General features: G+C 63.2%; 1 protein-coding gene across 3 annotated transcripts in view; it reads left to right on the top strand.

The window, feature by feature from the left end:
• Positions 1–22,138, top strand: part of SMARCD3 (SWI/SNF related BAF chromatin remodeling complex subunit D3) — a 28,658-nt gene that overhangs the window by 4,477 nt on the left and 2,043 nt on the right. Inside the window, exons 1-11 of one of the 3 annotated variants that reach the window (XM_014068703.2) lie at positions 2,008–2,408; positions 13,801–14,057; positions 14,732–14,774; positions 15,527–15,649; positions 15,904–16,026; positions 16,165–16,260; positions 17,642–17,743; positions 19,268–19,672; positions 20,089–20,186; positions 20,451–20,586; positions 21,369–21,491. In XM_014068703.2, the coding sequence (XP_013924178.1) occupies positions 2,331–2,408; positions 13,801–14,057; positions 14,732–14,774; positions 15,527–15,649; positions 15,904–16,026; positions 16,165–16,260; positions 17,642–17,743; positions 19,268–19,672; positions 20,089–20,186; positions 20,451–20,586; positions 21,369–21,491 (1,584 nt within the window). In that variant the 5' untranslated portion in view covers positions 2,008–2,330. Of the gene's footprint in view, positions 1–2,007; positions 2,409–13,800; positions 14,058–14,731; positions 14,775–15,526; positions 15,650–15,903; positions 16,027–16,164; positions 16,261–17,641; positions 17,744–19,267; positions 19,673–20,088; positions 20,187–20,450; positions 20,587–21,368; positions 21,492–22,138 lie in introns of those variants that run through there. The other 2 variants (XM_087712242.1, XM_087712243.1) reach the window with 2 other exon arrangements.

The following is a 22,138-nucleotide window of genomic DNA, read 5'->3' as shown; positions in this document are numbered from 1 at the left end:
GGATGAGAAGGGAAACATCTTCAAAGAACAGCCAGAAAGTCCAGTTGCCCCTTGAGAAAAGCACCTTTGGGGACAATTTGCCATCGATGCCACCCGCACCACTCCAACAGCCTTGGCCTGGCTGGGCCCCAGAGCAACCCTGGGGGCGGATCCACACGTCCTGTGGCCCCTGGACCCTAGATATTTTGGGGCTGCCCTACTGGGAAGGGCCCCAGAGCGGGAGCGAAATCCCGGCTTCTCCATTGGGCTGGTTGGGTTTCGCTGCTTTCTGAGGGGGGGGGGGCGACCAGGAGGAGCCCCCATTCTCCACTGCAGATCCTGACTAGGTGGGGGTGGTTTTCTTCACCGGGGCCCTTGGTGGAGCCCCTTTGGCAGAGAGCCTGCCAGATGACTTCCTCTCTGCATCTGGCAAAGCCTCGGGAGCCCCTCCTTCTCTGCTCCAGTCAGCCGGTGGGGGGTGGTGGTGGTGGGGGGGTCTGGACCGGTGGTTCTATGGGTCTGTGCCAGGAGCATCCCTTCCTTTGGGCTCTGCTCAGTTGGAGGGGGGGCGAGGGGGACAAGAGGCAACGCAGAACCGGAGGCGTCCGTGGACGGCACAGGGAGCCAAAGCTGGCCCGCCATTTGGGGGGTTGAGGGGAGGGAGGGAGATGCCGCCTTCCCGGCGCATACAGGACTCAGCAGACACCGTTGGACTGCCCAACCCGCCCAGCCGCCTAATAAGCCGGGACTGGCTCCGGTTCTCCCGGAGACGGGAAGCGCCAGACCGCCGGCGGCGATAGGTCCGATGATTCTCGTCCCGGACGGCCCCGAGGGTGGGCACTCGTGATGGCTGCAACGGGCAGCGGAGAAGAGCCACCCGGAGAGACAGAGGCCGCCCTTCCACGCTTCCATCGGTGGGAGGGGTCCGCCCGTCCCGCCCAGAGATGCGGCGACTGGGAAGCCGGGCAGTTGGCCCCGGAGAGTCCGCGGTGGGTTTTGGGCAGAGCGGCGGGGCTGGCATCGCGCCCCGCAGGCCAAAGTCGTGAGAGGCAGCCCTGTTTCCCGGAGGGTGGACGCCAACGGCCGCGCCTGAGACGCGAAGAGAAAGGGGCGAAGCCAGCGCTGGGCTCCCCACCGGTCACGAAGGGGTTACCGCCCGCCCCCTTTTCCCTTAGTCCGCTCTGCTGACCTTCAGAAGAGAGGGGGGGGGAGCGTCGGCGCTGCGCATGCGCCTGCCTTGCTCCCTCTCCACCGCGGGAGCCCGGTAACGGGGCGGGCCAATCAGAGGGGCCATGTCGGAAGAAACCCAGTGGGGGGGTCAGACCCCGCTCCCTCCCCTCCGCTTGGCCCCTCCCCAACCGAGCTTGAGCCGGACGGGGGGGGCGCGAGGGGGATTCCCTCCCAGGCCACAGCCGTTCCGGGGTCCGTCCGCCCCAGCGGGAGAGGCCGCCCCCGGTCGGGCCAAGCGAACCGCAAGAGGTAGAGCGCTGGGAGCCGCTCTGGGTGCTCTCCGCTCGCTGTCCCGGGAGCTCATGGCTCCGAGGCCGCTGGCCTTGGGTACCCCGCCTGCCCGTTACCTGGCAACGCTGCCTCTGTTGCCAGGGCGATGCGCGCTACGAGATGCCGGCATCGGTTGCCGCTCCGGCCACCGGCGGCAGAGCAGGTCCGGGAGCGGACGCAGAGGGCGCCTCCTCTTCCTCCTCCTCCTCCTCGCCCCGCAGAGCCACCGCCTCGGGGTGGGGTGTCGCTGCTTCCTCCCGGCTCCCGCGGGACAGCGGGCGGGGGGCGGATGTCGGCTGGGCTGTTCAGCGCCTCCCTTTCGGGACCGCGGCCTCTTCCCCGTCCGTCGCCCCAGGACGGAGAGCGGCAGCTGCCCGGCCTCGCCGGGAGCTGGGCGGCCAGCCAGTGCTGAAGGATGAAGCCCGGAAGCGGCGGAGGGAGGGGCGCGACGGCGGGCGGGCAGTCCTTGCGTGTCCGGGGAAGGACGGGCAGACGGAGGGGCCGGGCAGGCGGCGGGCGGGCGCGCGGGGGCTGCGCGGTCGCCGTCTCCTCTTCTTCCTCGGGCCTCGCCCGCCGGACGGCCGCCCTTCCTCCGCCCGCGGTGCTCCCCGCGGACCCTCCTTGTGCGGGCAGGAAGGCGCTGGGCCGCCGCCGCCGCCGCCGCCGTGGGCCGTCGCGCCCGCCCTGCCGGGGCCCCTTCCCAGCTCGGCCGGCGGCGCTGTTAGAAGTGCGAGCGGAGCGCCCAGCGAGGGCTCGGCTGGAGCGAGGGGGAGAAACGGCAGAGGAGGAACCAGGGAAGAAAGAAGGCGGCCGGGGACTGCCGGGCGGAGAGGCGGAGCGGAGCGACCCCCATGGCCGCCGAGGAAGTCACCGGGGGCGCGCGGAAGGCCACTAAAAGCAAACTTTTCGAGTTTCTAGTCCATGGGGTGGTGAGTAGGGAAAGTTAGGGACTCGGGCGGCGCGGCGTCGGGAAGCGGCCTGGCTCGGGGCGGGAGGGGCGCGCGACCCGGTGGGAGGGGGAGGGTCACCGCCCCTCCCTCCAGCATGTGCTCGGGGAGCAGGTGCGTGGCCTGCGCGGGGGGGGGGGACTCCCCAGAAGGTTCTTCCCCCAACCCTCTTGACCCCTGATGGTGGGGAGGAGGGCCGAGGTTTCCCACCGTTCCCCTCCACCATGCCGGGGGTCACCAGGGGCCAGCCGGGCGGCACTTGGAGCGGAGGGGAGGCAATACAGCGGGCAGTGCAGGCAATTGGCCTGGGGAGTCTCAAGGGAGAAGTGCCCCCCCCCCCCTGGGGAGTCCTTCTCAGGGTGGCTGCTTGAGGCAATATGGCACTGCCGAAACCTTCCCTTTCTGCCAGGCGCCCGGGTCCCCTCTGTTCCAACCGGGGAGCCCCGGGTTCCATTGCAGCCGCCAAAGGGCATTGGGGGCAAATAGATGCGCCCTCCAGAGGGGGCATTAATCTTGTCCTGCCCCCCAGTCCAGCGGCCGGTCAGTGCCAAAGGCTGGCGGAAGTCCTGAAGGGCTTGCAGAGGCTCATGCCCGCTGCCCATGGCGAGTGGGGCCTCCTCTGGGCAGGAAAGGGCAGTTCTGATCACAGGGAGCCACTCAATGGAAGCGGGATGCGTAGGCCTGGTGCCTGGAGTGGGGTTTGCCATGGGGCAGGGAGCAGAGGGGTTCTCCTTGCCCACCCCGCTCCAGCCCTCTCCTTCCCTCGCTGTAGCCCCGGCTGGGGGGCCCGGCTGGCAGCGGCCTCTGTGGGGCTCGGTGGTGCCGTCCCCGAAGCCCTTTTGGGGCCAGGAGCGGCTGCAGAGCTGCATCTCTTAGCACCCCCAGCGGCCCAGAGCGGAGGGGGGAGGGGGAAGGAGGGGAGGGGGTTGTGGGAGAGGCAGGAGGGGTGTGTGAGCACCCGTCGTTTGTGCGAGTAGGGTTACGAATGCCCATGCCGCTCGCACGAGGGGCTGTGTGTGTCAGCCTTTGCTCGCACCCCAGTAGTGGGCTCCGGCCCAGAGGTTGTGGAGCCGCGCGTTAGATGGTGGCCAGATGGGGAGACCTCCGGAGGCCTTGGACCAAACCACGGGGAGCCCTTTAACCTTGCAGGGCCTGGCTGGAGCCCTTCTAGGAGCAGCTTGGAGTGGAGCCGAAAAGGAGGCGCATAAATATATATATATATATATATATATATACACTATATCTCCCCGGGATGTGTTCAGGCGCTGGTTGCCATGGCTTCTCCGTCCTGTGGTGGGACGGGGAGTTATCTCTTCCTCCCAAACGCTGCTCCTCCTCCTCCTCCTCCTCCGTGCTTGGGGAAGGTCCCAGCAGGAGGAAGGTCCGGTTCCTTTAAGGGCCCTTTTACCAAAAGCGAAAGAGGTGGGGCTCCAGTGGCAGCAGCTTCCGACTCCCCATCGCTCCCAAAAGTTGGAGTTGGCACTGAATTCCCGCCAAACTCTCCGGCTGAGTGAAGTTTCTTCTTGGCTCTCTTGGCCTTAGGGTGGGAGGGGTTGAGGAGGAGGAGGAGGAGGAGGAGGGAGAGGAAGGAAGAGGGGGAGGAGTTGTTGGAGAGCCCACAGCAAACCCTTCAGCTGGGGGCCTTTGCTTGCCTGATTCACTCCTCCCCCCCCCCACCACAGAGGCTGCTTCTTAGCCCTCCTCCCCCACTTAAAGAACCCAGGAGAAGAAAAACAGACAGATTGTGTGTGTGTCTCTGTGTGTGTGTGTGCTGGATGGGGAGGGGCTGTAAGTGGAACCTCTGGGCCCTTCGGCTTCTGCACAGCAGCTTTGAACCCCCCCCCGGCTAAAAACACCCGTTGCCAAATTAATTGCACCCAGAGAATAAGAGCAGCAATTGCAGGGGGGGCATGAGAGAAAAGACCGAGGTTTCGCAGAGCCCCCCCACCCCCTCCCCCGTGGGGGCTCAATGATATTCTCTGCTGGCTCCACGGGGGATCGGACTCTGCCACCCCTGGAGGTCTCAGGGCTGAGGGCCTCCCAAGCGCCGCTTGGGCCACTGGGAGCCACTGGGAGCCACTGGGGCCCCGTCCGTCCAGGCTGCTCTGGCGTCATCTCCCGTCTCCCTTCAGCCAGGGGGCGTCTAAAGAGGCCGATGTGGGCAGACGGAGAGGCCGCCTGCCTGCCTGCCACCGCTCTCCCCGTGGATGAGTCACTCAGGTGTCCTTCCATCGATCGGCTGGAGGTCCGTGGTTTGCCTCCTGGCCAATGGAAGGACCATGGGGGCGGAGGGCCTTGGGGAAGCCCTGCCGAGGTCATGGCGTGTGCCACCCACAGCCTCCCTCTGACCTAAAGAGGAGGCTTAGGGTTGCTCCGACCTGTCGTGGGCTTTCTTTCCATGCATTAGGACAGGGTCCCCCATCCTCCCCCCCCCAGGGGCCGTGGGCAGACTCCGGTCCGTGGGGTGCCAGACGGCATAAACAAGTGAAGCCCCATCCAAGCACCTGGTAGGATGCAGGTCTCCCTCCGTTCCGTGGAAAAGCCTCTCTTCATGGGTCCCTGCCCCCCAAAAGATTTGGGGCCACTGACTGAGACCCTGCTTGCGTCCAATGACTTCTTTCAAACGGACGGGAGGTCGATGGGTTTCCTGCTTCATTTTGCTTCTTGAAGCCTCATTCGGTCTCCCAGGATGCTCGCCAAGAGCCCAGGCGGAGGGCGGAAAGGACCCCCACACACAGGCGCCCCGTGCGAAGGGCTCCCGTGGGGCGAAGGGTTTTGTTCTGGTGAGATGCCTCTATCAGGGCAACCTTGCCTGCCCAACAATGGGGCCGAGTTTAGTGCTTCCCTTTTGGCCTTTCAGCCCCCATCCTTCGCAGGCCCTTTGGCTACAGACTCCTTGTGTGTGTGTTGAACGTCCCGGGGGGGGGCTTTGGTTCCTTTGGCCCACCCACCCGATCCCTCCCCCTTGGGGGCCCGGACTGCCCAGCCGAAGCCCCGGAGGCCCTCTTGGTCAGCTCTTGTTCCCAGGGGGCTGGAGAGCAGGGCGGGAACCATGTTTTGATCAGGCTCTAGCCGTGATTGATGGGAAGCAGCTGAGCTTCCTGGGAGGGAACCAGAACGGGCAGCAACAGGCGCCAGGGGACGTCCTGGGCCAGCCGGACGGGGCATGTGGTCCCACTGCTGGGGGAGGGGGAGGGGGGGAAGGGCCGGTAGCAGCAGCAGCAGCAGGTGTGGGCTCTGGGAAGGGGATTGTCTTGGCTCCCCAGTGCTGCCTCTCCCCATCCAGCCGTGGGGGTGTGGACGCAGGGGGGGGGCAAGGTCCCCTCCTCCCAGCTGCAGGCAGGGAGAGTGCGTGGGTGGGGGAAGAGGGGGGGGGAGAAAGCTGCCTGCCTGCCACCTGCTGGGCCTTCAAAGGCCACTTGGGCCCCAGAAGAAGTTGGGGGAGGGAAGAGGCCAAGCCAAGCGGAGCTATGGGGCCCTTGGGAGGCCCAAACGGGGTCTGGAGTGGAACCTGTGGGGTGGCTGGACCTGCTTTTCGGTTTGGGGTCTGGCTGCGTAGTTGTCCTGCCAGCTGCCCATTGGGAGGGAGGGCGGTGGGCGCTCTGCCTGCCCTTTGTGTGTGAGGTGGGGGTGGGGGTGTCCAGGGCCTTTTGTCCTCAGCACCCTGACAGTGAGGAAAACGAACCAGGGGAACCGCTTGCCACCACTACTGGAGGTTTTTCAGAAGAGACTGGATGGCCACTTGTCTGAAATGGCACAGGGTCCCCTGTTTGAGCAGGGGGCTGGACTAGAAGACCCCCAAGGTCCCTTCCAGCTCTACTCTGGTTCATTTCCTCAGAGGAAAGACAAAAGCAAATCAGAGAACGGGGAGTTAAACCTTGGGGTGACCCTGGTTTGGAAGACAGGTGGGGGTGAGGGGACTAGATGACCTACAAGGAAGCTGTTGGGAACAATCTTGCCCCAGAAGAAGTCACTTTCTGCCTCAGGAGATCTGCTGGAGGGGGGTTGGACTAGATGACCTCCAAGGTCCCTTCCAACTCCGTTAGGATTCCTGGTGGTCCTGGGCTCTGGCTGTTGCCCTCAAAGGCCGGATCCACAGGAAACAAGGCTGTCCTCATCCATAACTTGACTATGAATGAGGGCTCTGACCTGGGGGGCATTCCCGAGACTTGGGTGAGTCCAGAGGGGGTTTCCTCTCCTGGTATGATAGGTTCCCCCCCCCCGGGGTCTGCATCGGCTAGGGAGGGGAAGTGAGGAGGCCACGGCTCATGACGCCTGGAGGGGAATCAGCTCCACTGCTCATGGGATGCCAGCCCCTCCTGCTGCCCTTGGTCCCCTGGGAACGACGGGAGGGGTGGGGGCTTCAATCCATCTCCCTTGACTCTGGGGCAGCTTATTGTTCATGCCCCCTGCAGACCCCCAAGCCGTACAGGGCCCCAACACGGGGACTGCGGGTGATGGTTCCATGTTAGATTTGATCTCTCTCTCAAGGTCCTTTAGAGGATGTGACCATCGGTCCAGAGCCACGGACAGGGGGATTGCTTGCCCTTCCACTTGCTGCTGCCATGCACCCATGGGCATGTTGGACCAGCCCACCTCAGGTGACCTATGGCCCGGTTGGGCCTGCTTAGGGTGACCCATTCCTTGCTGCGGGGGGGGGGGGGAGAGGGGCAGGCCACGAGAGTGTCTGCTGGCCGGTGGGGAAGCTAAAACATATGAAGGAGCAGTTGCAGGAATTGGGGGTGTCTAATTGAATGAGAAAACCGACTTCCGGTTTCTACTTCAGGGGCTGCCCCAAGGAGGAGGGGGCTCCCTTGTCTTCCAAGCACCAGAAGGCAGGACGAGAAGCAACGGATGGGAACCGATGGAGGAGAGAAGCAAGGGATGGGATGAAGAATTGACCAGTGGGACGGCTTCCCTCCAGAGGGGGTGGGGGCTCCGTCACTGGGCAGCCACTTTGTCTCCAACTGCATTTCCTGTCTGAGCAGGGGGCTGGACTAGAAGACCTCCAAGGTCCCTTCCAGCTCTGTGGTTCTGATATCCATCCTGGCTAATTCGATTTACACAGTTGGGCTGCATTTGGGAGGAGTTGCGTGGACCTTGTGGTGTTTGCCTGGACTGGGATTGTGGGTCAAGTTTGATTCTGGGACTCCCGAAGAAGGGGAGCGTGTGTGTGTGTGTGTGTGTGAGAGAGAGAGAGAGAGAGAGAGAGAGAGAGAGAGAGAGAGAGAGAGAGAGATCCAGGATCCTCCCAGGTGATGAAGGGCAGCTTAGGCAGAGACCTGTCAGCTGGTCCAGGTGATGTGGCCTTTTCCAGGGAGGGGGTGGGGTTGCCCCCTCTCTCCCTTGTAGATGGGCTCCTCTTCTCCTCTGGACAATTACTGTCCACTCCCCAACCGCCCCATTCTGGGGAAAGGACTGGAGTGGCAGAGGGCCGCTTCCTTTGGGAGTCGTCCCAGGAGGAGGGAGGAAACTCCCACCTTGTTGATGCCTCTGGTGGGTCTCTGGTGGCAGCCAGGGTGGGGGTGGGGCACCCAGCCCTCTGGTCCTTGACTTCCAGTAGTGCTCCGTGGGTTCCACCACAAATCCGCGAAGCCCTTATCCGCGGAGACATAAGCGCGAAGACTAATTCGCACTGTTCTAAGCGCTAAGGAAAAACACGACCCCACCGCGATGACATAATCGCGGAGGGCAAATTTGCGCATTCCCAAGCACTCAGTACCCTAAACCTAACCCTAACCCTAAAACAAAACCCCTAAACCTAATCCTAACGCTTACCTTAATTGAAGTCGGCTTTCTGCCGCGGCGCCGTTTTAAAGCGGCCTTCTGTTGCCGCGCTGTTGTCGCGGTGGTGATGACGCGCGGTGATGACGTCGCGGCTTTAGTGCCGCGATTTTGACGAGCGCAGTTTTGTCGTGCCACGTGCTCCGTCCCACTGACCAGGTGGGGGTGGGGCTCTTCTGGGCGGACTCAGGGGATTCTCGTGACGCTCTTGCGTCGTCACTGCCACACAATCCGCACTGGGTTCCAGTTGGCTTTGAGGGGTCGATTCTGCCCCCGGCAGGGCCTGAGGCCTGGTCATTTCGGCCTCTTGGGGGCCGTTCCTGGCCTCTTCGGTTAAACCCCCCCCCGAGTCTTGTTGGGGAATGCTGTTTCAGTCGAGGGGAGCCGCCCTGTTTCCCTTCCGTGTTTTCCACTTCATGTGTGGGTTGCATGGCAGCCAGAATCCTTTTTGGTGTGTGGGGCACTATAAGCCCCCTGATGGACAAAGGCAAGAGAGAAATGGATCCCCTTCTCCGCTTCTGAGTGGCCGTCTTCAGGCATCCGAGGAACGCCAAGCTCCTATTCCTCCACCAGACCGTTTTCCTGTTTTCCACTTCATCCCTTCTTTTCTTCTCTTTCTTTCTTTCCCTCTCCCTCCCTCCCTCCCTCCCTCCCTCCCTCCCTCCCCTCCCTCCCTCCCTTCCTTCTCCTGAAGTGCAGCTCCATGGAGATAATTCAGAGTTATGTTTCCGTCCTGGGTGCCTCCTGCCCCATTTCCATTCCCCTTCCAAACGCTGCCCTGGGGTTTTCAGAGCTGGGGTTGCCTCCCAGTTGCCTCCCCTCCCCTCCCTGGGCCAAGGGCTTCCTCAGCCAGTAGGTGTGCCTGTTGAAGTCCAAGCAGAGAGTGGAAGTGGGGCCCCGTATGAAGAGATTCTCGCTCCCCACCCGAGAGCGAGACAGGCGGTTCACATTCATGCATTTGAAAGCCAGAGGGGCCCAGGGGAGCCTCAGCTCCAGAATCCTTGGCCCAGATGGGGAGGTGGGCGGGCGTGGCTGCTCAGGATAGGAACCCACTTGGGCCCCGGGTCCTTTAATGCGCTTGGGGAGGGGGGAGGGGGCCTAAGGACCGCTCCGTGGGGGAGGGGGCAGCGGGGCTGAGGAAGGGACAGTGTGGGGCCGAACGTGTGTGCCTTGGGGGCAGGCAGGGCTCCTCCGCAGGGCATCAGAGCCCAGTGAGATGATCCGCAAAGGAGAATATTTGTAAGAGTTGTGGAGAGATGTGTGGCGGGGGGGAGGGGGGAGGGGGGAGATGGACGAGGGGAGCTAATAGGCGCAGAGGCTCATGGGATACCGGACAATTTTCTGGCCTGTTGGGAAAGAGCAAAAACGGTTGCGCTGAAAATAGGTTTCTGCCCACCGTTTCGCACAGGAGGGAAAGCCGGGCGTGTTAAGGGGCCGAGGAATCCGGTGGAGACGGAGAAATGCTGGATAAATGCAGAAGACTCGGGAAAAGAAAGATTTCCCCGGGAGTAAGGCAGCTTCTTTGGCCCTGGACGCAGAGCTCAGAGCTTCGTTTCCCCCCCCCCGATTGCCCTTTCTTGGCCCTTCTACACCTGGCTCTTCTCTCTACTTCGTGAAAAGCCTTGGAAGGAAACAGCTGGCTTGCCGACAGCCTGAGGAACGGCCCTCCTTTCGGAAAGATGCTCCGGGACAGGCCTGGCGGTGCCCTTGGCGCCTGCCCTCACCTCCTCCCAGGGTAGCAGAGTAATAGCAGAGTCAGAAGGGACCTTGGAGGTTGAATGGATGGATCGGATTATGCCTAGAAGGGACCCTGGAGGTCTTCTACTCCAGCCCCTCTTCAAGCAGGAGACCCTGTACCAGGGGTGTCAAACTCACCTTGTCACGGAGTCGTCACATAACGTATTGGACTTCCCCCCCTTCGCTCAACCGGGAGCGGCCAGTGCGTGATGGGATCCGGCCCGCAGGCCGCAAGGCTCACAGCCCCCCCCCCTCCCATTCCAGACAAGCGGCTGCCTCGTCTCTTCTCTTAAGAAGCCCCCAGTGACGGAGGGAAGCCGTCCCACTGATTAAGGGGTCCTCCTCACCCTCAGGAAAGGATGGCCTCTTAGGTTGGCTCTCTGGGCAGCAAGCCGGCCCCAGGGAGATGCGTGTCGAAGGGAAAGGCCACCGTGGGCCACTCCCACTCCTGTCGGTGTCGCCTTGATTTCCACACGCGTTTCCCTGGGCTTGCCCGGCTGCCTTGCCAGCCCACGAAGGGAAGGCCCAGCTCCCCCGTGGGCCCCTCGGTGGCTTTGGGCCCTGGACATCTGGGGGTGGGGGGTGTCTCCTCCTGCGGTTTCCCTACCAGCCTTCGGACCCGTCACTCATTCATCAAAATGTGGATGAGCCGGTCTGGTGGGAACCAGGAATGGAGCTGCCGTCCCCTTCCCTTCCCACAGTTAACCCACTCGCTCTGCGTGTGCGTGCGTGCGTGTGTGTGCGTGTGGTCAAAGGCTTGGCTGAAACAAAAGCCTTTTGTGTGTCCTAGCGGTTCTCGCCTAATTCATGCCGGAGGGTTTGGGGGAATTGCTTCCCGAAAGGATCCGAAGGGCTCCATGGGGTCCTCGCTGCTCTTCACGCAGGCCAGGGAGCATCCTCAGTCCCAGCACGGATGAGGTCGCCTACTTTGATAATGTAAATTGAGAATGCTAGAAAACCTGCTAGGCGGCCACAGCTCAACCCAAACGTTCCTCTCTATGGGCCTCCGCTAGGATTGTCCGGGGGGGGGGGTAGCAAGTGAGCGGCCTGCCCTGTAGCGCCTGGACCCTCGTCCCACCGGCAGGGGCTTCCTTTGTTCTCCAAAAGTGGGAGGGGGCTTCAGTCCGGGGCCAGGAAGCGGAAATCCCCCCACCCAGAGGATTCCGATTCCTTGGGAAGCAGCAGGGGGCTCCTGCCCGGCTTCTCTTGGGGGTCTCTGCCTCCGTCCTGCCTCTGCCGGCCTTTTGCAGCTGCCCAGCAGATGCCTCTTCAGGGGACTCCACCTCCGCCCTTCCTGTCTCCTCCAGGCTTTTTAAACGGAGGTGCCCAGGGAAGCCGCATCAGGGTGCCCGGCGCCTTTGCCCAGCTCAGCTGGGGGCCCTTCCTGCCACCCCATCTCCCCTCTTCCTCCTCCTCCTCCTCCTCCTCCCTAGCCCCCTTTCTGTCTCCTTTCTGCTTGCTGTGGCCCCCCTCCATTGGCCCTTTGGGGAGCAATGGCGGATTCCCAAGAGAAGGGGGCCCGGGAGAGGCTCCCAGGGGTCTCTGGGCTTTGCTGGGTGAAGGGAAAGGGCTGGCGCCGTGCTGTTGCTTCTCGGTGGCCCACTCTTTGGCCCCACGGGGTCGGCCGGCCTCCTCTCTCCCCCTTCAGCCCTGCGTTAGAGAGGTCCCACGTGGGAGGGGGGGGCTTTGGGGGCCTTTGGGCCAATTTGTGTCTGACAAAATGGCTGCCGCAGGGGGGGACTTTGCATTTCCAAAATGGCTTCCGGAGACCCCTGGACCTCAGGGCAAGCGGATGAGATTCCTCCTTGCCATCCGTTCGGCTTCTGGGCTGAGATCTGCGGCCTCAGGCGATCCCGTCTCTGGCAAGGTGGGCCCCGTTTCCCCAGGCATCCCTGGGCTGCAGCCGGGCTCCATTTTCTTTTCCTCTGCTGGTGGAAAGGAGACGGTCCTTAGAGAAGCTCCAGGGCCTCTGCTTGCGCCACGCCGGCTCCCGACCCCCCCCCATTTTGGAGCCTTACCCAAAGGCTGCAAGCACGACCCCCCCCCAGACTCCCCCCCCAGGCCTGCTCTGACCCGAGCTCCTCCTGCCAGCTGCCCCCTGCTGGCCCTCCTGTTGGTTTTCTCCCCAGGGCCTCTGGGCTTTGGGGTGGGTGGGAGGTGAGGGAAGACCAGCAGCCGGTCGGGGTCTGGAAGAGGGGCTTGGCTGGGGGGGAGAGAGGGGCTTGGACCTTGGGAGGAGCTGGGCTCAGGGGGCTGCCTGTCCTGGAAGAGCCTGGCTGGGAGGGAGGGAAAGGAGTTTCCGGAAGAAGAGACAGCTGAGGAAAAACTGGGGTGGGGGATGTTTGTGGGTCTCCTTCTTCCACTTTGCTCTGGCCATTTGCTCTTTTGGGGCTCAGCAGGAGCCTTCAGGCCCCTCCCTCCCTCCCCGCTCTTCCTTCCTTCCTTCCTCCCTCCTCCCTCCCTCCCTCCCTTCCTCCCCTCCCTCCCCCTCCCTCCCTCCCTCCCTCCCTTCCTTCCTCCTTCCCTCCCCCCTCCCTCCTTCCCACCCATCCATCCTTCTCTCCCTCCCTACCTCCACCCATCCATCCTCCCTTCCTTCCTTCCTTCCTCCCTCCCTCCTTCCCTCCCTCCCTCCCCCCTTCCTTCCTTCCTTCCTCCCTCCCCCCTCCCTCCTTCCACCCATCCCTCCTTCTCTCCCTCCCTGCCCCTTCTCCTTCCTCCTCTCCTTTCTTCTTCCCTCCCTCCCGCTCTTCCTTCCCTCTGCCACATGCAAATTCCCTCCTTACACTTAATATACCAGGAAGTGGGCTAAATCTCCCAGAGGGGCCTCTCTGGCTGCGGGGGAGCCCAGGCCAGGCTGCCCTTCCAACCGGCTCTGTAGAAGCCCCCCCCCCGTGGGAAGGGGGCTCCCAGCAAGGAAGGAAGGTCAGCCCCCCCCCCCCCCCTTGCCAGCTCCTCTTAGTGGCAGGAATGGCCACATCCCTTGAAGGTGTGCAGGTTCGGCCCTCCCAGCTCGGCCTGATGGGGACCCGTTTCCTGCCTGCCGAGCCACACAGGGGAGATGGGAGCTCCGCTTGGGAGACCCTCCCCCTTCCCTTCCTTTTCAATTAGCTCATGCTGCCACCCCCCCCCCCAATTAATTTCCATTCAGATTTCCCCAACCGGTTTCCCACAATGCATCTTTAATGAATCCCCCCCCACCTCCTGACAGAAGCTAATTCCCCCCCCCTCCCAGCCCAATTAATTTCATCCCGGGGGGTGGGGGCGGGGGAGGCTCCTCACCGTCCCTTCCTTGGAGCTGGGCCAGCCCTCTGCCAAGGGTGCGGGTGGGGGGAGACACAAAAGAAGGAGGTGGAAACCGCCACCCAGGTCTGGTGCCCAGGAGCCCCCCACCTCCCACCGCTTCTCCCCAGAACATGCAGAGCCCTTCGTGACCCCCCTCCCCACCCGCACTGCCCTTCAGGGGATCCCAGGCTCCGCCCAAGGACTGACTTTGTGGCCCTCGGTAGCTTCCTTCTCCCTGCTGAAGCCGGCCGGAGCCCTCTGCCCCGTGGCACCGGAGGGGGGGGGGGCTTCTGAGCGGGCTGAGTGGCCTGTTAGAGAGACGTGGGCCGCCCTGGGGAAGAGCGTCCGGATGAGCTCTTGGCCGGGTCCAAGGCATCGTCCTCAGCTGCGCGGCTCCCCTCTGGCCCCTGGCCGGCTGGGCTGGGCTCGTGCAGCGGTAGCTGAGGGCGTCATGTCAGGAGGCTGGCCGGGCAGCGCGTCAGGACAGCCAGTGGGGCTGTGGGACCTGCCCACGCGTGCCACTCCCCCTCGCCCCTGTGCCCCACAGCCCTCTGCTTCTCCCTTCCAGCGTCCTGGGATGCCCTCCGGTGCTCGCATGCCCCACCAGGGGGCCCCTATGGGTCCCCCGGGCCCACCGTACGTCGGAAGCCCCTCGGTGCGGCCCGGGATGCCGCAGGCGGTGATGGAGCCCACGCGCAAGAGGGCGGCCCCCCAGCCGCAGCCGCCACCGCAGGCACAGACGCAGACGCAGCAACAGCAGCCACAGCAGTCGCAGCAGCAGCAGACCCAGGCCCAGGGAGCTGCCCCACAGAACCGGTCCCGGAGGTGAGCGGGGCCCCCAGGGTTGACGGGCCCAAGGTGGATCCAGCCCCCTGCCAACCTTCGGCCGTCTCCTCCAGGCCAAGCTGCCTTTGCCCAGAGCCAGCCAGGAAGGAGTTGCCCTGGCATGGACGGGGGGGGGGGGGGAGATGGGGGCCACGCAGGAGCCCTCCCTCTTCCCAAGCGGCTTCCCTGGGGCAGGGAGGATGCTGAAGGGCAGGGCAGCCTTGCACGCCTCGGGGGAGGCCGGGGGCTCCATCTCCGTTGTCTGGCACATGGCTTGAGGTGGGCCGCCCGGAGCCCAGAAGAGGAAGGAAGCGGCCAACTGCTCTGCCACTCAAATCCCTGAAAGCCATTCAGGTGGCCGAAGTGGGGCGTGTGGTCCTCACCCTCTGCGACCGGTCACTGGGCGTGTGCCAGCCGGCATCCACCTGCTGGGCATAGTTTACCTGGGGGGCAGCCAGGTGGGCGCACCGGGAGCGTGTCCTTGCCCCACCCGCGAGAGTCTGAGCGAAAGCCTCTGCGGGCTGGTATGAGAAGGGGAGACCCCCGAGACCCTCCTCCTGGCACCAAGCCCATGGGAGGCCTCCTCCTGAGGCCAGGCTCAGCCGCCGGGCAGAGGGGGCTCCTCCCTCCGGCCCCCAGGCACCACGGCCACCTGTCTCTGTTTCCTCACGCAGTGCCAAGAGGAGGAAGATGGCAGACAAGATCCTCCCTCAAAGGGTGAGTGGCGCCTTCCGGATTGCTTCCCCCTGATCTGTGGGGAGGGGGGTGTCCCCAGAAGGGTGGAGGGGAGGGGGGAGGGAGGGGGAGGACTGTAGGTAACTCCGTGTCACCTGATCTTGGGCTGTTTCCTTGCAAACATTTCATGACCAAACTAGGTAACACTATCAGTGCTAGACGGAAGAGGGGTTTGGGGGGGAGGAGGAGGAGGAGCTGGGCTGAGGCTGCCATGTTCCTCTTGCCTCCCCACCCACCTGGGCATAGCTGGGATAATGCAGGCTTCCCACCAGCGTAGCAGCCTTCCTTGGGGGGGGGGAGAGGAGGGTGGGTGGTCCTGGGGATGGTCCCCCCCCTCCAGGGCCACCGCTTTCCTTCCGGCAGAGGGAGGGAGGGCCCTGCTGGGCACGGAGGCAGCTTTGGGGTTGGGGAGGGCCTGTGCAAAAACGCCACCCCTGGGGGGGGCAGGAGACCTGCGGCTGCTGGGGGGGGGCTTGCGCTGCTGCTAATGGGATCTGGGGAGGTCAGGAGATAGAAGCCTGGGCCCCTCTGGGTGGGGAACGCAGAGCTGATGGCCCCAAACGCTTCCCGCTGCCCTCTCGGCTGTGGGTCCCCCCTTTGCCACGGTAGAAGCAAACCTCCTTCCGGGGGGGGGGAATTTGAGATGGGAACTTCTCCAAACGAGGGGGGGGAGTTGTCCTTCCCCTCCCCTCCAGTGTGGCAGCCACTCTGTGCCCCCCCCCCCGTCCCCCCAGATCCGAGAGCTGGTGCCGGAGTCTCAGGCCTACATGGACCTGTTGGCCTTCGAGCGGAAGCTGGACCAGACCATCATGCGGAAGCGGGTGGACATCCAGGAGGCCCTGAAGAGGCCCATGAAGGTGGGAGCGGACGGAGGGATGGGCAGCAGCCCCCACACTCCTCCCCCTTTCTAGAAGCCCCCCATGGCTCCCAACTCTTCTGGCCGCTCACTGCCAGAGTTAGTGGGGGGGGGGTGTCACTCCGGCGTCCCTCGCTCCAGCCTTCCGTCGGGGGAGACTGGGCCCCGGGGCCCCGAGGCAGTCCGGATGCAAGTGACCCTCGGGGGGAGGGGGGCTCCCGGTGGGCCCTGACTGGGGTCTCTCTCGGCCCACAGCAAAAGCGGAAGCTGCGCCTCTACATCTCCAACACCTTCAACCCGGCCAAGTCAGACGCCGAGGACTCGGACGGCAGCATCGCCTCCTGGGAGCTGCGGGTGGAGGGGAAGCTGCTGGACGACGTAAGACAGAGCCGGTGGGGGTGGGGGGAGTGATGTGGGGGTGACAGAGGGCGGGGCCCCCACAGGCGGCAGGTGCAGCCGTGAAGGGTCCCTCGCTTGCTGACGGGACTCTTCCCCCCCCTCCCTCCCTCCCCCCAGCTGAGCAAACAGAAGCGGAAGTTCTCCTCCTTCTTCAAGAGTTTGGTCATTGAGCTGGACAAGGACCTCTACGGACCAGACAATCACCTGGTGGAGGTAACCGGCTTGCCTCTCCCCCCCCCCCAGGCAGGAACAGTGGGGGGGGCTTCTTCCTCGGCCCTCTGTGTGTTTCTTGGGCTGAGGGGGGAATTCAGTGAAGGCCGACTGTGGGGGAGAGAAGTCTGCCCTTTCATTACTTCATCCCTTTGGGGGTCTGTTCCCCCCCCTTCCCTGAGACACCCCGAAGTGACGCCTGGCCTGCTCTGGATCTGCCTCCGGTGCCCCTCCCCCCCCGGGACTCCCCCTGCCTTTCTCAGACCCTCTGTTGCAGGCAGGCTCCCCCCCCCCCTGCCATCTTCCTAAATGTGGTTCCACCACAAAAGCGCGTAGGACAAAATCACGGTTGACAAAAGCGCACTGTGACGTCATCACAGCGCGACGAAAAAGATCGAAAAATGTAAAAATAAAGGGAAAACCTTACCCTAAGCCCCCCAAACCTAACCCTTAACCTAACCCTAAACCTAACCCTAACCCTAACCATTAAAGTAACGAAAAACGTAACGCTAACCCTTAACCTAACCCTAACCCTAACCCTTACCTTTATGTGAATCGGCTTGCTTTAATTTAATGTTTATTAATTTTTATTTGAATTTTTCAATCTTTTTCGTCGCGCTGTGATGACATCAAAGGCGCGATTTTGTCGATCACGCTTTTGTCGTCCGCGCTTTTGACGGGTCACGCCTAAATGTAAGGCGACCCCCTCTTATTTTATGCCCAAACAGCCTTCCTTCGTAACCCCCCCCAAAAGAAAGCTTCGGTTGGTGCTGCTGTGGCAGAAGGGAAGAGCAAGGGGAGGACGGAGGGATGGGCCCCTCCTCATAAGGACCCTCTGCCAGGGGCAAAAGCCCAGCCGAAAGCAGAAGTGGTGGGCCAGGGTGATCACGGACACGGGGGAGGCACCCCAGGCGGCAGAGAAGGGGCCCTCCGGATGCCTGCCTGCATGAGTGGGTGGGGGGTGCTGGGGCTTTGGGGGGCCCTGTGCGATTCAGTATTGGTGGGTGAGGTGAGGGGTCGAGGAGGAGTCATTTATCTCGTTTAAAGTGGGGGGGGCAGGAGGTGGGGGAGGCTTACGGAGGGCAGATCAACCTGAGTGCTGCATGAGGAGGATGGGGGGGGGTCACTTCTCTTGGCCAGGTGGAAGGTCAGGTGCCTGGGATAATAGGCGCCCCCTGTGCAGACAGGGGCCTCCTTGGCAGAAGCGCCCGAGGGGAGAGGGAGGCCCTTGCCTGGGCATCTGGCTGTCCCAGGCCAATGTCACACGTACCTGCGGCTGCCCCTCCTGAAAAGTCACCCCCCCCCTTTCCCACCTCCCCGGGCCGCCAACCCGGAAGGTTTTGGGAATTCTGCTCTAAGAACTGCCCTCTGGCTCTTCTGGCAGTGGCACCGGACTCCCACCACCCAGGAGACGGACGGCTTCCAGGTGAAGAGGCCGGGAGACGTCAGCGTGCGCTGCACCCTGCTGCTCATGCTGGATTACCAGGTGGGGAGGGGGCTTCGGGAGCAGGGGGCTCTGGGGGTGCTGAGTTTTTTTGGGGTGGGAAATATGGGGAACTTTGTGCTGACCCAGACGCCAGCCGAGCTCCATGCCAGCCGCACAGCTCTGCTCTCTCCTGTGGTGCCCCCTCCCTCTCCCAAAAGCCAAGCCTTCCCCGGGCGCCTGGGGGAGAGGAAGGGCCGGGCGTGTTCCAGAAGCGGCAGCTGTTCTCTGCAGGATTCCTGCCTCTAATCCTGTGTCACCGGAGAGCAGCCGGGGAACTGAGCTGGGTGGTGCCTGGCGGGAGGAGTGTCTCCGGACCCCGTTTGGCAGAGGTGGGTGGGCTCCGGGAGTGGGCAGTGCAAGATGCCCAACCTTTTTAGGGAAGGCTGTGGGGAGGGGCGCCTACTGCCGATTCAGAGAGCCCCAGAATCCGTCCCTCGGTCTGGATTCAGGCCTGGGAGCCCTGGATGCGTTCGTGGAAGACCCCCCCCCTGCCGTGAGAGGGAAGGGAGGGGCAGACTCCTTCTCTGGGTGGGCCCCTCCGTTCTCCTCCCCCAATAAAGCCGCTCTTGGTGAGCGCTCTCTGCCACAGCCTGTTGAGGGTCTTTCTTGGTGCCCAGCCCCCAGCAGGGAAGTGGGTGAAGTGAGACCCTCCCCCTGAATTCAAAGCCCTTGTCTGGAGAGCCTGGGCAGCCGTAGCCACGAGGACCTTTCGCCCAAGGGAGCCTTGTGCGCCGGTTGTGCCCTTTGGGAGGCTTGCAGTGCACTGCCGTGGGTGGGGCCGCCTAGGGGCTCCCTTGGCAGCTGCAGAATACATGGGGGGGGGGGTCGGGATGGGCAGTGCCCCTGTTGCATAATACATAATGCCTGTGCTCTATGAGCAGCTGGGCTTCTGGGGACAATTCAAGGTTGCCCCCTGGGAAGCTCCTTCCCGCTGAGGTTGGTTCCTCTGGCGGTTTCCACCAGTAGACACAGCGGGGGGGGGGGGGTGTCCTGGTTGCTCCCGAACCAGCAGTGCCCCCTCCCAGGCCCAGGAAGCAGGCGATCCCTCTGGCAGCCGTGCCCTCTGGGGCAGACTCTCCCCAAGACGAGGGAGACCCCCGCACTGTTACTCTGGGGAGTCCTGACCCCCCCAGGCCTGGGAAGGGAGGCGGGCTGAGCCTGGCCTTTTCGTGAGTTTGTTCGTGGTGTGCGTGTGTGTGTGTGTGTGTGTGTGTGTGTGCAGCTAGCGTTAACTCTTGATGTCTTTTAACCAGTGGTTGTAACTGTCCACGCTGTCCAGAATTACAACGGACACAGAGGCGGCTACAACCTCTGAAAAAAGCATTTGTTTATATATGTATCCCATTTATATGCCGTCCCCCTCGCGGTCCTGAGTATAATCCGCAGCCGATATTAATCCTTGCTGCCTGCAGTGGGAGGGGGGGTCCCCCCGTGGGCTGCTCTTCCGGGGGGCCCTTTGCAGCCGCACCAGAATGCCAGAGGACTTGCTTTGTAATAACACCCGATTTTATTTGTCGCAACAAGTACGAGGAAGCCCTGAGCAGATCCAGGAAAGCCACCGCGAGGAAGGCCGGGAGCGAGTGCCGACGGGCCGTTGGGGCTGAGGGGTCCCGGGGTCCCCGTTGGGAAGACCGGCGAGAGCGGCTGGCCCTGCTGGATGGGCCGGCCGGAGGGGGGCCCGTTGCCCCAAAGCCCTCCGGCCTCCTGGAGTTCAAGGAGACCCTCAGTTGCCCAAGGGGACCCTTGGGGTCGGCTCTCTGTCCGCAGCCTCCCCAGTTCAAGCTGGACCCTCGCCTGGCCCGCCTGCTGGGCATCCACACCCAGACCCGCTCGGCTATCATCCAGGCCCTCTGGCAGTACATCAAGACCAACAAGCTGCAGGACTCCCACGACAAGGAGTACATCAACTGCGACAAGTACTTCCAGCAGGTCAGCAGGAAGGGGGGGGCACGATTTGGGGATGGTGGCATAACCCCCCCCCCCTCCCCACGGACCAGGCCACAATAGCCCTGGAGCCAGGCACTCTGGGCAACCCCACGGGCGCTTCCCGTCAGAGGTGGCAGAGGAGGGAGTAACCCTGGCAAGGCTACCCTGGAAGCTCAGAGGAATGTGGAGGGTGAGAAGCGGAGACGCCCCCCTGGGCCCGGTCTCTCCCCTCCCGCCCTGGGGGTTTCTGGCCCTGCCCGCTTGGCCCACCTGACTTCCCCACCGACGATGGCCTGTGAGGCCCCTGCAGCTGGTGCTGAGTGAGGGTGGGCCTTCTGGGGGGCTAGAACCGATGCCCCCTCCCCCCCCTTCTTGGGGTGAACGCCGCCGCCAATGTTCTTGCCTGTTTGCCCTTCCAGATCTTTGACTGCTCCCGGCTCAAGTTCTCCGAGATCCCGCAGCGGCTGACCAACTTGCTGCTGCCCCCGGATCCCATCGTGATCAACCACATCATCAGGTCAGTGCCTTTGCTAGGCGAGGGCAGCCCCGCTCTGAACGCCCCCCCCGAAAGAAAGCGGGCACCCCTTCTGTCCCCCCCCCCTGTGATGTTTCCCCCCACCCCCTCTCCCCAGCTGAGCAGGACAGGAGGGGAGGCTGTGGAGGGGACCGAAGAGCCCCCTGCTCTGCCAGGGGGTTCTGGAGGGAGGGAGGGAGGGAGGGGGGCTCCCCAGGACAGGGGCTGATGCTTTGGGCTCCCTCCCTCCCTCCCTCCCTCCCTCAGCGTGGACCCCAACGACCAGAAGAAGACGGCCTGCTACGACATTGACGTGGAGGTGGAAGACCCCCTGAAAGGGCAGATGAGCAGTTTCCTGCTCTCCACCGCCAACCAGCAGGAGATCACCGCCCTGGACAACAAGGTGGCGCTGGGTGGGGGGGGGGGCAGGCTGGCTGGGGGCCAAGGGATGCCGAGAAAGGCCAGCAATGCCTGGTACATTGAATTGTATTAGGCTGGGTTCCTATTGAGCCCTCAAGGCCACCAATATACCCAACACCCCTTCCTCCCCCCACGTCTCCCACAATGACAGTGAGGTGGGTGGGCTGAGAGGGAGGGACCGGCCCAAAGTTCACCCAGCCGGCTTTCGTGCCTCAGGCGGGACTGGAGCTGCCCGTCTCCTGGTTTCTAGGACAGCATCTTCACCACCACCCAAAGGGGGGGGGGACCCCAATCTGAGTAGAAACCTTGTAGGAGGGTGGGGGGGAGGGCTCCCCTTCCCCCTCCGGGATGAAGGCGCCCCTTCATCTGGCCCACTTGGGCCAAGCGGCGTCTCCCTTTGGAACACGTTTATCCGGGCAGCTGCTTCGGGAGAGGAGGGGGCAGTGGTAGGTTGAGGGGAAGCTTTGCGCCTGGCCTTTGGGGGCTGCCCAGAGGTTGCCCGGCCAGGGGGGAGGGGAGCCCTACTTTCCATGAATATTGTTCATCTCAATGGAATACCAGCAGTTTCCCCTTGGCCCAGGACGTCCCGGCCCCCACTGTCCAGAGAAGGCACCGCTGATCCTGGAATCTCCCAAGAGGCCCCCTGGCTTTTTTCTCCACTGCTGGGCTGCTCCCACCGCTCAGGCCAGCCGCTTTCTTGGGGGAACCGCGGAGGATCCTTCCGGTCGGCTGAGAAAGGGGTCTCTGCTTCCTTCCTTCCTTCAGATCCACGAGACCATCGAGTCCATCAACCAGCTAAAGATACAGCGGGACTTCATGCTGAGCTTCTCCAAAGACCCCAAGGGCTACATCCAGGACCTCCTCCGCTCCCAGAGCAGGGACCTCAAGGTTGGTGGCTCCAAGCAGGGATGGGACCGCGAGAGCCGCCCCTTCAGCCTCTGGGGCTGGGCTGCCTCTGCAGAGACCCCTTTCCCTTCTTCCTTCGCTCCGCGGGTAGCCTGAGTGCAGGAGGAGGGGGCTTTGCCCTTCCACATCCGGAGGGCAAGGTGGGACAATCAGGGGGACTTTACCGTGTTTCCCCGAAAATACGACCTACCCGAAAGTAAGTCCCAGCTTGATTTTACACCTGTGCCCAATATGAAAAGCTCTGATGAAGACCCCACCCACTCCAGGGTGCATGGGCAAAAATGAAGCAGGGTGGGGATGTGGGGGGAGTGGAGCTGCCCTGCCTTCGGACAGTTGCAGCCAGACCTCGCACACACACACACACAATCCAGAGCTCTATTATGGGCTGCAGAGGCCTTCGGGAAAGCCTTGCCGGCTGCCGTAGTGGTTCTTGGAGGCCTCCGACAGTGAAAAAAAGGCCATGTGTGCGAGTGAGGGGAGTCAATGGAGGACACCCCCCCCTGAAAACAAGACCCAGTGCCTTTTTTTGGTGGCAAAAAACAGAGAAGGCAGGGTCTTATTTGGGGGGAAACACGGTAGAAGCGCCAGTGTTCTACCGTGCCTGCTTAACCATATCAAAGGTTTGAACG

The sequence above is a fragment of the Thamnophis sirtalis genome, unplaced genomic scaffold, assembly GCF_051295495.1.
Source record: "Thamnophis sirtalis isolate CommonGarterSnake01/CBP01778 unplaced genomic scaffold, rThaSir2_p1.2 scaffold_4, whole genome shotgun sequence".
Lineage (NCBI taxonomy): Eukaryota > Metazoa > Chordata > Lepidosauria > Squamata > Natricidae > Thamnophis > Thamnophis sirtalis.
Note: the sequence above shows the minus strand (reverse complement) of the source record. Positions and strands in the feature narration are given on the sequence as shown.